Source organism: Coturnix japonica, chromosome 12 (assembly GCF_054131305.1).
Source record: "Coturnix japonica strain WE chromosome 12, WE-NBRP24, whole genome shotgun sequence".
NCBI classification, from domain to species: Eukaryota; Metazoa; Chordata; class Aves; order Galliformes; family Phasianidae; genus Coturnix; species Coturnix japonica.
This window is the reverse complement of record NC_140674.1, coordinates 10,313,379-10,326,561: the sequence shown is the minus strand read 5'-3', so window position 1 is coordinate 10,326,561 and position 13,183 is coordinate 10,313,379. Positions and strand designations below refer to the sequence as shown.

Here is a 13,183-nt window from a genome sequence, read left to right as displayed (position 1 = left end):
AATTCCAGCATGTCTATCATGAAGCTCAGTCTTACAGGGGCATGCAGTTAAATATAAACCAATAGAAATACTCAGAACAAACTTAGACTCAGGGGTTTGTTGCTACGAGTAGATAATGCTTATATATTAAAAAATTATCCATTTTACTGAAGTTCTTTAATTTACCATTTAGCTTTTGTGGTTCTTCCTGGCTTCAGTGTATATCTGCACTTGCCTCAAAGTAATCAGTGTTCTAATATTTGGCATAAGTACTGCTCTTGTCCAATGATTTCAAACCTTTTTTTAATTATTTTTTTTATTTAGTGTCTTAAAGACTTTTCTTCATGATCCTCTTGTGGAGTGGAGTAAGCCTGTTAAAGGGAATACAAAAGCACAGGTGAACGAAACTGGAGAAGTTGTCAATGAAAAGGTTGGTTGAAAACAAATACAGCATAAAGCATTCAAATGTTACTTGTCCATTGCAGGTACAATTTGTGTATTTTCTAATAGGAAGCTTAATTTTCCTTTTATTCATTTTCCTTCATTTAAAAATTACTGTATTTTTTCTAATTAGTCTGTATCCCTTTTTAAGGTTAAATATTCTTTTTATTGGTGGAGAATATAATTTATGTACTAAAGAACCAAGCAAAGCAAAATTCATAACTTTGTCATTAGTATTACTAAACCATCAATAACATCAACAGAAAACAGAGGGTGGGCAAGGCTCTTGCCTTTCCATATTCTAAGACGTGCATGTGCTCCTGAATTAAGTGCTGGTAATACCTGAAAAGCGTTCCACATCTGCTTGCATTTATTTACAAGCAGTTCTATGAACTGAAACATCCTAACATTTCCCAGTACTTTTGTGTAGCTTTTCCAGTCTGTTTTGTTAAATTTCATCTGTAAAATTTAAGGCAAAAAGCTGTAACTTAATGGGTAGTCTATTCATTTTAAGTGATAAATAAACCTTTCACTGGTGCAGCCATTTGGGTCTTGTATTAAGTTAACGTGCTGATTGCAGATATCACAATGAAGACTTTTTAAGATGTCTATGAACAGTAGCAATACTCATTTTTCCTTCCTTTCTCTTTGTTTCTAGGCCAAAACCCACGTCCTTGATATAGAACAACGCCTACAAGGTGTTATTAAGACTAGAAACAGAATAAAAGGATTACCCTTATCTATTGAAGGGCACGTTCATTACCTCATTCAAGAAGCAAGTGACGACAATCTGCTCTGCCAGATGTATATGGGCTGGGCTCCATATATGTAACACTTGTTTGCTTCAGAGAGGTGCCATTCACAACTGGTGAAGCAAGCTGTGATATTCTTAAGAAGGTATTAATGAGTGTTAACTGGTTACTTGTGTTTTCTGTTTGTAAGCACTGATACTGGCTTCTGACCAATCTGATCTATGTAGAATATGCACTTGGAAATATGAATGCGCTTATGTGTTCTTTACATATACAGGAAAGCACATATTAAAAGCTAAATAGAATTTACAAGGCTTTGCAAGTTTCTTAGGTACAAACCTACTCTGGGTCAGTTCTTGGTGTTGAAAGGATGTATGGTAACTTCAAAAACACTGTATAATTGTGTAAAGATTTTCTCATTCAGTTTGGCTGTAGATTAAAAAAGTTGACATTAAATTTCATACTGACACAGTTGAGAATTGGTTGTTTAAACTTTATTCTGCATTGCCTCGTACCTGAAAAGAAGGTCCCGATGTTGGTGTGTTCTAAGGGCTGCGCTGCTCTGTTACCGTTAGCGATACTCGGCGCTGCTCGGCAGGGGGCGCTGCAGTGTGTACCCGCCGCTCTGCCCGCCGCTCTATGGCGCGTGCTGCTGTCAGCGCCGTGCGCCGGAAGGAGGGCGGAGCGGAACGGAGCGGAACGGGGCTGGGGTTGTTTGGGTCCGACGGGGCGGCGGGGAGCGGCGGCCATGGGGGTCCCTAAGTTCTACCGGTGGATCTCGGAGCGGTACCCCTGCCTCAGCCAGGTGCTGAAGGAGCATCAGGTAAGACCAAAGCGGGGCTTCGGGGCCCGCCGCCTCTCCTTCCCGCTGCGGAGGGGCCCTGTGGGCTGAGGGCCGGAGCCGGCTGGTCGGGAACGGGCGGGCGGCTCCGTGTGCAGCCTGACGGCGGGGGAAGGAGGGAGGGAGGCACGCGAAAGCCCCTGAAAGTCGGGGTGCTCGCTGCCCCGGCACTGGGGGTCCCGGAGCCCCCGGCCGCAGGCAGTGCTGCTGTACCCGCCGTCGTCCCGCTGTGTTGATACCCACATCCCGCTTGTGCCTTTTGTTCTGCGGGTTCGCTCCGTGCCGCGCTCGGTAACTCCGTTATCGGCAGCGCCGAGAGTCGGGCGGGCAGACCCTGCTGAGAGAAACCGCCGTCGGTAACAGCTGGTCTCAGTCCGTTTCTTGTTGTTGGTTTCCGCCGGTGTTACCGGCGTGGTTTTATAGCTAAATAAAGACGTTCTGAGGGGAGGCGGTACGTTGTAGTGTGTGAACGTTGCTTCTAGACACGTAGTGTTTCAGGTGACCCAGTAGCTGTTGTATTAAGGCACCTTCGGCTCTCGAGCGGTCCCTTGGCCCTCCCATGAAGGGCTGCAGCATCTCCCTGGGCTCCCCGGCTGCTGTCCTGGCGGGCTGAGCGCTGCGTGTCGCCCCGCGGAAGAGAAACAGAAAGCGCTGCTCGGGGCGGCCGGTGTCACAGTCACGGTCCATCTGAAGTGTCTGTGCTGTTACTTCCTTGTGTGCGGAGTATCTGCCGCTTATGGAGGAGGGGAAGTGTCTGTACTGCTGTTTATGACCCAGAACAGTAAAATGTATCCGTATTCTTCCTTTTCTTTCACGGCAGCAGAAGGCAGCCTCTCTGGCTGATAACTGCTTACTCAGCTTTTCCAGGGCTTGGAAAATTTACTTTCAGCTTTTTCCTGCTGTGGCCAAGGTGCATCAGGTGGCATTCTTTGCCAGCATGCATCTGATGTCCCATTTATTACGAATTATAAACAGAGCATTGACTAAACTGTGCTATCATCATGTCTGCGCAACAAAGAATTTGTTATTTCAACAGGAACCCTGAAATATCCAAGTCTGATGCCCCTTGAGTTGATTTTGTACTCAGTGCCGTGCTGTCTGGTACTGAAGCACTGGGAAACATTATTGAAGTATTTAGACTTTATCACTTTATTTTATTGAAGTATTTAGCTTTATCACTTAATCTGGCAAGCATTTCTATCCTGAAGCGCTGACCTTTGGTCCATGTTCTAGGATTTAGAGAGGTTTCTTCTGTGCAGTCTAACACCTTTTGATTGGGTTCAGAAGAATTCTAGAGAGTTGGGGGACAGAATCAGGAGTGGATTGCAATTAATGCTTGAGTTTTTAATGCTGAAATGTTTATTTCTGCTGATTGGATTTCGTATCAGCTTCACGAGCTTGTTAATGACTGAACTGGTCCTTCCCCTTTTGACAAAATAAGAACAAAATAAAATCTGTGATAGCTGTGGAAATTCCATCACAACAGAAAGAAAATTGCTAAGTGCTAACAGCGGTTTGCTTGGTGCTTGGTGTGGCCCTTCAAAAGCAATCTGAAATGTAAGGTGGTGTTCACTTTGCTTTGTAAAAATAGTAGAAGAGTTGTGTCTCCTCTTGAGTAAAAGATGGTTTGTGTGTGACTTGCTGTCAGTCACATACCTTACTCAGGCTCCTTGCCTGGATAGACTGGTTAGGCTGGCACAGTGATCCCTGCTGTTCCTCTATGTGCAGTGCCCCACTGCTTGTTTTCTGAGTGCTTTCTTCGGCAGTGTTGTCTGAGGGGGATGGAGGAAAACTTTCTGGTCTGGGTTGGGATTTATTTTTGTTTCCTCTTCTTTTGCCCACTGTAGACCACTTATCTAGGCGACATCATTGCTTCTGTATGCTATTAAAGGCAAAGCTGCTCATAATAATAATAAAAGGCAATTGTCATGTAAAATATGTTTTTTAAAACCATATCGTAACTATGTTGCTTAGGTAGTTTATTTTTCATATATATATACACTGCATTGGTGCACAGTACATTACAGGGAAATCTTCCACCTCAATTCATTTCCAGACTTTACCTCAGCCATACTTTGCATAGTGATTGCAATGCTTCATCCGTCTCCCATTGAGTACTAACTGTGGCTTTTTTAGATTCCAGAATTTGACAACTTATACTTGGACATGAATGGCATTATACACCAGTGTTCACATCCAAACGATGATGATGTTCACTTCAGAATATCCGAAGATAAGATTTTTGCTGACATTTTTCACTACTTAGAAGTACTGTTTCGCATTATTAAGCCAAGGAAGGTTTTCTTCATGGCAGTTGATGGTGTAGCCCCAAGAGCAAAAATGAATCAGCAACGTGGCAGACGGTTTAGGTGAGAATATTTGCTCCTGCTCTGTCTTTAGGATAATAATTATTTCTTACAAATACATACTTAAAAATATGTTATGACAAATAAAATATATTGTAAGCAGGCAATGCCTTTGACAGTGGCTTTAATTTTTAGGTAAATGAAGGTAGCTGCCACTAAGATGTTAACAGTTAAAGTTAGGATTCCTATAAGGTAAAGTTTGCTCATTACTCAGATGTTTCTCTGCACATGTGGTACTTGCTTGGAGAAGGATAAGGACTAGTTACATAAGAAATTCTCATAGTTACATAAGAAATAAGAAAGTGACATAAATGCACTACAGCTCTTGAGGATATTTCCTATGGCTTAGGAATATGTAAGATGCTTTGCCTTGTGCTGTGTCTCTAGATAGGCCTTTTTGGTGACTAGTTGAATCTTCTGTAACAGTCATAGTGGAAACTATGGAAACTAGTTTTCATCAATACTTGTTGGCAAACATACAGCTGCAGGTAGGGCTTACAGCATTAGCCACTTTGTTTTCAATGATTTGAGAGACTCAGAAGTTGTTTGGAGATTGCTGTGAGGAAGGACACCCAGTGGTCAAGACAGTACAGGGGTGGTAAGTGAAATGAGATGAAAACAAAGGAGCAGTAGAAAAACTTTTTTTATTGCTGTTGTCAAGTCAGGGTAGGTTTTGTTAGTTTCTCCATTAGTGGTGCTAAGTTGTTTGCTCACACCTCCTACCTGCACCCTTGTTGTATTCCAGACTTGCTGCTTTATTCAGCTACAAGTAAGATAGGTGCTCTACATTGCTCTGGGATAGCATATTCAAACGTTTAAATCCTAAGAGTTTCCACTGTCTCAGTGTTAATTTGTTTTTCTTATGATGAGCCGCTCAGTTATTTCTTGATAGCTGAAATATAAACTGCATCTGAATAATGGCAGAGTATTATCATTGCTGGAGGAAAAGCTATCTTTAAGAAGTCTTTCTATTATCAGACTCAATTTTGAGCTCTGTACAGGAGTTAAATTTCTCTCAGCTATGTGTTTGGTCACAAAAACATTACAGTAAGATATTTGCATCTCTATCCCTTCTTTCCAACCCCATTTTGTTTTAGATCAGCAAAAGAGGCAGAAGACAAAATAAAAAAGGCATTAGAAAAGGGAGAAATTCTCCCTACGGAAGCCAGGTTTGACTCCAACTGTATTACACCAGGTAAGATAATTTGTGGATTATTTACATTAAGTGGTTATATTTATGATTGATGATTTATTTTTTTTTAATCCATCTTTTGGAACTGTTTTCCTATCAGCAGGGTTGTTCTTTTGTTGCTTTTTTGTTTTTAATTTGGGCAAGTTTGGGTAACTTTAAGATTTTTGGACTATTGTCTCATTTTAGAAAATTTGTTTTGGTGTTATGAGAAAAATAAAATTTACTGAAAAGAAATTCTACCCTTGTTCTGTTGCAGAATAGGTTTTTTTGTTGTTATTCTTCTCATTGATATATGTGTTCTCATATATGTAAATGTGGTCTGCAGTGACTATTGCAAAGCTTTGTGCTTAATTTGGGTTTTTGTTTTCAGGAACTGAATTCATGGCCAGATTGCATGAACATCTGAAATATTTCGTCAATATGAAAATTTCCACAGACAAATCCTGGCAGGGAGTAACAGTCTACTTATCAGGCCATGAGGTTACTGCTTTTTGTTAAAGTTCTATTGAGGGGGGGAAAAAAAAAGAAAAGTTATTTTATGGAAAAATACAAATATTCTTTTTCTTACAGACACCAGGTGAGGGAGAGCATAAAATCATGGAATTCATCAGATCAGAAAAAGCAAAGCCTCATCACGATCCAAACACAAGGCACTGTCTCTATGGCTTAGATGCTGACTTGGTACGTGCAATTAAAGCAGCTTGATTTCTAATTTCTCTTTGTTGTAAGCGTGCAGTGTTCTAAATGCTACTCAACAAGTCTGTGACTTTGTCTTCCTGCAAAGTTTTGCATTTGTAATGAAAAGAAAAATCTTGTGTAAAAGTATTAGAAAATGAAGTAAGTCTTTTCTAATATCTCTTTGTAATAGATAATGCTGGGATTAACAACTCATGAGGCACACTTTGCGCTCTTAAGAGAAGAAGTCAGATTTGGTGGTAAAAAATCTCAAAGGTGAACTGTTTTTAACTTTACTCTTAATTTATATATGACAAAATGAAAGCCAAAAGGTGGTTCGTAACTAGAACAATTCCTTGATAACTGTATATTAAATGAATGAGGTCTTAGTAATTTCATTAGAATGTCTATGATTTTAGAGAAACCCAATTGCTGTGATCAGATTTCTTACCATGGGCAAACATATGTTGTTGGGGCAGCTGATGAGAAAATCCTTAAGCCTTTGGTATGCTGTGTGTTTTGCTTCATATTGTGAATTCAGCAGCTCGGGCTGTATGATACTGCTGCTGTACTTCTTACTAGTACTTCTGAAAGGTTCTCTATCTCTTAGGTTTTGTGAGTTAAGTGCCTGGAATAACTGCTGAAATCAACTTGTTTAAAGTAGCTGTTTGGTTGATTTTTAATTTGGATTTTGCCGTGTGAATTAACTTGTGTGCTGTCATCAGTTAGAACCAGGTGTTTTGTTCCAGAAGTGCGCCTGGGTTTATTCTGAAGTAATAGAAAATATATTTTTTGTAACTGTTTCTGTAGGTAGGTTCCTTCTGTGGTGGACATTAGGAACGTATTTGATGGGTGAAAGGGTTGGTTGGAAAGCCAGAAATATTCTTTGTAACAGAAAGTCTTTTGAATAACACACGTTAAGTCACATAATTGTTTAGATAGATTGATGCATTAGCAAAAATGGTGCTTGTGTGCTTTTATTGACCTGGTTAGGGTGATAAACATCAGCAGTATTTGCTTCATAGTCTTTTACAGTCCCTTCACTAATACTGGTCAAGTCTGCCTTGTTCTGATGGTGTTGGCATGTAGCACTGTAGTGTTTTAATAGACTATTAAATTCTTAGTAATGAGAAATGCCTATTAATAACAGAATGTAAAGTGTGACAACCTTTTGATGGATTAGTTAAGTAGAACACTAAATGAAAAGGCAGGATTTCCCAGGTGGCATTTTTATCATCAGGTGTTTCCTATATGTTTAGCCTTTCTGCACTCTCTAAGTTGTATTGTTCATTACAGATCTTCACTTCTGGAAATTACAGATGGGGATTACCTTCTGTTGATACAGACGATTATTGATTTATTTATTTTTGAGGAAATATTAAAAATAGATACAAATTGATATCCAGCAGTAGTTTCTTGAGAGAAATTCTTTGCTTCACAACAAAGAGACAGTTATGAGAAGTGAAATAGTCTTAGAGCAGTGACTTGGATCTGCCAGGAGTCTTGCATACAAGTTTGAAAATTACTTTTAAAAAGCAACAGAATTGGGTCTGAAGTTCTGTACAGCCAAGTGTAGCTTGGAGGTTGTGATAGTGCTCTTCGTATACTAATTTTGGCCTAACTTTGGCTAAAATATAAACTAGTTTTCATGAAGAAGAAGAAAAGAAGGCAGCTGACTAATTTATGTCATAGATAAGTAGATTTGTCTTTTGTGTGTGTGTGTGAGTGTGTATAGTAGTACTATGTGTTAAGACTGCTAATAGGTAATGCACTTGGAGCATATTCTCAAGCTGAGTATATTCTTTCATTAAAATAGCATTTCAAGCAATTTTATACTTAGCCCAGCCTGTCTGGACATGAATCTGTATTCTATATATGCTCAGAATAGTACCATAATACAATGCCTTAGAAATATATTGATTGTCCCTTTCTTTGGAGACTGACTTGCTTATGAGATGCTCAGTGCAATGAGAACTCCAAAAGGCTGCCCAGCTTTCTGTAATCTAACCGTTTTCCATGTAGTGCCATCACGTGTGCTGTTAAGATTCTACAGCACAATTTTGTAGTCAAAACAGATTTATCTTAAAATAGATGCAATCTTCTCTTTATTTGTTTTTAGGCAACCTTGGGTTTATTAAATATTCATGTTGAAAGTGTGCTTATAAATAACTGACAATGTTTTGAATAATTTACAGAGCATGTGCACCAGAGGAAACCACATTTCACTTACTGCATTTGTCACTGATGAGAGAATATATTGATTATGAATTTTCACCAGTAAAAGTAAGTTCTAATGGAGCCGTTACTGCGGTGGTGGAGGGGGAGAGGAATAAAGTGTTTATGTGAAAACTTAATAATGAGAACATTACTGCTATCTTTTTAGGACAAGATTTCCTTTGACTACGATATTGAAAAGATAATAGATGATTGGATCTTAATGGGTTTCCTTGTTGGCAATGATTTTATTCCTCATCTACCTCATTTACACATTAATCACGATGCACTGCCACTACTTTATAGAACATACATGGCTATCTTGCCAGAACTGGGAGGTAAGAGGTTAATTTTGTGGGGAGAGGGGGGGTTGGTTGGATTTAAAGACTGGACAGAGGGAGAGCTGTAAAGCAGGCTAAGAGTAAAAGGTAAGATTAAACCATATATCTTGTAAGTTAATAATAATAACAATGTATGCAGTAAGACAAAGTGTGATTACGTTATTGGATTTGTTTAAAGAAGGTCTTAAAAGAGTGCAGGATCCTGCATGTAGACAGTATTGTTTATTTGTTAAAACTTAATAAAGAGTTTTGGTAGGAACATCATGGAAAGTGGGAACATTAACACTCCTGCATTAATATGAGAGCTGCTCTGAAAGTGATGCCTCTTATTTCATTATGTTGGCCCCTGGCATCAGAAGTGAATGTTGGTGGGATGACAGTAGAGGCTGAATCTTCCTGCCAATGTTCTGTTACATTAGTTGCACCCACTGACATTCATTGACACTTGCTGAATGTTTATGAAGGCCCAAGAGTGGATGTGAGCACAGTGAGGCAGTGAGTGGTGCGTTTCAGCAGCGACAACATTAGGTCACCTCTGCTGGTGCAGATTTTAACAAGTGCAGCATGCAGACACTTGTTCATAGAGGACAGAAATGCTCAGCTCATGGTGATAACTGTGTTGAGAAGTAGTGTGTTTTAGTTGAGAATTTGCTCTATCAGCTATTGTTATTGTGTTCTTTGTATCTGTTGTAGTTGCCAAAGAAAGAAGTAGGAGGTATTACTCTTGGAGTAGCATATGTGTTTTTGGCAATGCTGGAATGTTCAGCATTATTACCGTTCTTTTAGACAGCCAGCAAGATTGTGTTTAATTATCTGTGAGTCATTTAAGATACAGTTTTCAAATTGTTAATTTACAAAACACGCTTTAATTTCCCAATAGGTTACATAAATGAAAATGGGCATCTGAATTTAAAGCGCTTTGAGAAATATCTCACAAGACTGTCAGATGTAAGTATTCGTAATTAAGCTTTGTGGAATTATATTCGCTATTACATGAGCTTCATATGATGTCATAAAATACGCCATGTAGTTTTAATGAATTGCTGAGTAACTGTTTTACAGGCAGTACTATTAACTGTTTGATATGGGATCCAATCAGTTGCTATCTGATCTTACCATACCTTGAAAGGGAGAAAGCTTGAGCAATTTGATGCTTTAGCCAGCATGTTTTAGCCCTGCAAGTCAAACAGGGATTCACCAGTAGAATCATGATCCTCGATTATTGATAAATGAGTGATAGCATTGAGCAAAGTGCGCTGCAGGCAGTAATTTTCATTCCTCCTTTGCTAGTCAGAGCTTCTAACTCTTTAATTTTTTTGTAAATTAAGTCTGAATATCTTAGAGAATGAAATTTTTGGCGCTTTTTTAATGAATATCATTGATAAAGAGCAGTGAAGTATTACTATCTCTGAGATTGGCATCAGTGTTCTTCATGAGCTAAATGGCATCCGAGAGGCAGTCCTATTAAATGCCTCTGCATTAGTCCATCCTAGTGACAAGAAAAGATGTAGGGCCTTTAGAAAGGGAAGTATCTCAGCTTGTCAAAGAACTTTGAAGGATGCACTTCATCTGTTGTTCTTTGCTTCAGTCCTGTCTTCAGATTTTCAGGCAAAACTATTAAAGGGTTGGGTGCATACAAGACTGCATTATTTAGCCCCCATATGCCTCTAGTACTTGTGGATTTGAGTAATAACTTTGAAAGTTATTTAACTCTTTTTGTAACATATTGCTAGAAAAGGATATATGACTTGGGTCTTGCTACGTGTTGCCAAGAAAAAAGATTTTTAATGTTAATCTGTTAGCTTGGTTATAGATCTAAAGCAAAATGTTTATGTATAATTTAATTTACCTGCCAGAAGGACATTGTTAATTTAGCAGTCTGCATTATTCATCCTTTCAGGATTTCTAAACTTTACTCTTTCTGCACAGTTTGATCGTGAACACTTCAGTGAAGTCTTTGTAGACCTAAAATGGTTTGAAAGTAAAGTAGGCAATAAATACCTCAATGAGGCAGCTGGTATCGCAGCAGAAGAAGCCAGAAACAATAAACAGAAGAAACGCAAGGTTTGTGTTTTACATGCACTTTTTTGGAAATAAGAAAGTGGGGGTTTTTTATTGCAAATGAATAGTTTGCCAGCAATAGTAATTCAGATCTTAGGTACATTAAATAGTATAAATCTCTCTTTTGAGCCTTTTTAGCTGTCCTTTAATATAGGCCTTCAGATGAGCACAGCAGAAGCAGAGGGAATTCCTTCAAGTTTTGTCTGTCGCAGTGTATCGTTACTCTTTTTTCAGTGCTGTTTGAGATTTGTAAGACTATTTCTTTAATAAGAAATGCTCTATTTCTGTTTTTTTTTTGTTTTTTTTTCTTACTGTCCACAGCAAAGCTAGTCACTTTGATCCTTTGAATGGCACTGGTAGGTAGTCAGGAGCACGCATATCTCAAGTCCTGGGGAAGAGAGCCAACTTAATGAGTCTTCTTATTGAATGCTCTTCAGAGTGTTGTACACATTAAAGAGTGTGTACTGTAAGAACTTTTTCTTAAAGGTAGTTCAGATTTTATGTGAGACTACTCCTTTGTTTAACACTGGTGGATAAAACCGCATTCTGTAGGCAATTACTCAGGAAGAAAGTGTAGTGTTTCTGTACATACTACATAGGTATTAATGCATAATGATTTTAGCATTTTGAGTTGCAAATTTTATGGTTATGAATGAGGAACGTGCATATTAACCTGTATTTTTACAGCATGTCAAATATTAATTTACTAGGCTCAGGAAAATTCTCTCTGTTTGGCTGCTTTAGAAAAAAATGAAGATGAAGTTGTCACCTCTAAAAGTAAGTGCAAGCAGTTTGTTCATTTTGCAACAACAGAAGCTTGTTTATTTGTGTAGAGATTTGGAAGACTTGAAAGAATTTCATATCAGAAATGACCTGAGTCTAAATGACAGGCTTACATACTCAGCTATTGAGAAATGGAAGTGCCGTATGTTATTAGTTCTTATAATTGAGCTACAAAATCGGATGCCTATCTTTTAAAGGAAAAAAACTCCTGGAACTTTTACTTTGTTATTGCCTTACTTTCTGTGTAAGGAAGGAACAAGAACATGTAACTGTGAATTGAAGAATAAAATTATGTCATCAAATCAAAACTGAATTTCTTAACATTATTCTAATAGAAAGGTTATGGAGTGTTAATCCATATTTTCCTCTTGGCTTCTTTTTCAGCTGTTTTGGAAGATGAACCAGAAGATGATGATCTGTTTGAAACAGAGTTTAGGCAATACAAGAGAACTTACTACATGACTAAAATGGGCATAGAAGTAGTTTCTGAGTAAGTGTATGCTTTTTCTTTCTGTGTATTTGGTGTTGCTTTTTTTGTTTGATTGATTGTTTTTTATGCTAAAGACAGGTTGTATTTTGGTGGGGGTTTTTTTTTGCTTCTATGTAATACAAGACAGAATACTAATTTGTACTGAAAGCAGGAAATACCTGGCAGCATCTAGTAGTGATGATGGTGGAATTTATAAATCACATATTTGTTAATGAGTATTTGAATATTAGAGTTTAAAAAAAAAATCCATTGGTATTAAATGATTTTTAAAAACTGTGCTTAGTTGATTACTCAAATTCTGTCTTCTTTCTTATGCAGAAGGGGCTATGCTAGTAAAGTTTTTCTATGCTAGTAAAGATAAAAATTAAAAAAATCTGTCTTTTTCTTTCAAGTGATTTCTTGGCTGACCAAGCTGAATGTTATGTCCAGGCAATACAGTGGATTTTGCATTATTATTACCATGGAGTTCAGTCTTGGAGTTGGTAAGAAAAATTGTCAAATGAGAAACCATTTAAGGGTGGGACAACACTTCACCTTATATGCTGGAGCTATTTAATAGGGTTCTGTGTATTTCTCATCTATGAATGTGATTAACTTGAGTAATGTGGGTGTTATTTTTTCCTGTAGGTATTATCCTTATCATTATGCACCTTATCTGTCAGATATTCGCAACATCAGTGAACTCAAAATCCAGTTTGAGCTGGGAAAACCTTTCATGCCATTTGAGCAGCTTCTTGCTGTACTACCAGCAGCTAGCAAAGATCTGTTACCTAGATGTTTTCAGGTATCACTTAGAACTAAGTTGCATTTATCTGTTGTTTGCTGATTTTTATCTGCTTTATTTTCATGTACATTTTCTTGACATTTTTACTGTTAACTAACTAGTTAGTTATAGACTACCTCAAAATATAAAATAAATCCTTACTGATATTCATAGAACACTTGAAAACTAGTAAATAAGATTTTAACTTGCTGGGCAGTTTAAGTGGGACATTTAAATAGTAAAAGTTAAGTACGGTTCAGCCTGGAGTTGTTTTCATGCCACGTT

General features: G+C 38.1%; 2 protein-coding genes across 12 annotated transcripts in view; both read left to right on the top strand.

The window, feature by feature from the left end:
• The window catches only part of ATR (ATR checkpoint kinase), a 38,055-nt gene extending 33,701 nt beyond the window's left edge, over positions 1-4,354 (top strand). For 4 of the 5 annotated variants that reach the window (XM_015871457.3, XM_085512964.1, XM_085512965.1 and 1 more), the window contains 2 exons: positions 304-409; positions 1,079-1,651. In XM_015871457.3, the coding sequence (XP_015726943.2) occupies positions 304-409; positions 1,079-1,252 (280 nt within the window). In that variant the 3' untranslated portion in view covers positions 1,253-1,651. Of the gene's footprint in view, positions 1-303; positions 410-1,078; positions 1,652-4,149 lie in introns of those variants that run through there. The other variant, XR_014933197.1, reaches the window with a different exon arrangement.
• XRN1 (5'-3' exoribonuclease 1) overlaps positions 1,854-13,183 on the top strand; it is a 34,307-nt gene continuing 22,977 nt past the window's right edge. For all 7 annotated transcript variants that reach the window (XM_015871464.3, XM_015871459.3, XM_015871463.3 and 4 more), the window contains exons 1-14: positions 1,854-1,995; positions 4,150-4,382; positions 5,477-5,574; positions 5,942-6,051; positions 6,142-6,252; positions 6,440-6,522; positions 8,442-8,529; positions 8,630-8,798; positions 9,682-9,749; positions 10,731-10,865; positions 11,573-11,639; positions 12,030-12,135; positions 12,528-12,617; positions 12,763-12,919. In XM_015871464.3, the coding sequence (XP_015726950.3) occupies positions 1,921-1,995; positions 4,150-4,382; positions 5,477-5,574; positions 5,942-6,051; positions 6,142-6,252; positions 6,440-6,522; positions 8,442-8,529; positions 8,630-8,798; positions 9,682-9,749; positions 10,731-10,865; positions 11,573-11,639; positions 12,030-12,135; positions 12,528-12,617; positions 12,763-12,919 (1,590 nt within the window). In that variant the 5' untranslated portion in view covers positions 1,854-1,920. The remainder of the gene's footprint in view (positions 1,996-4,149; positions 4,383-5,476; positions 5,575-5,941; positions 6,052-6,141; positions 6,253-6,439; positions 6,523-8,441; positions 8,530-8,629; positions 8,799-9,681; positions 9,750-10,730; positions 10,866-11,572; positions 11,640-12,029; positions 12,136-12,527; positions 12,618-12,762; positions 12,920-13,183) is intronic.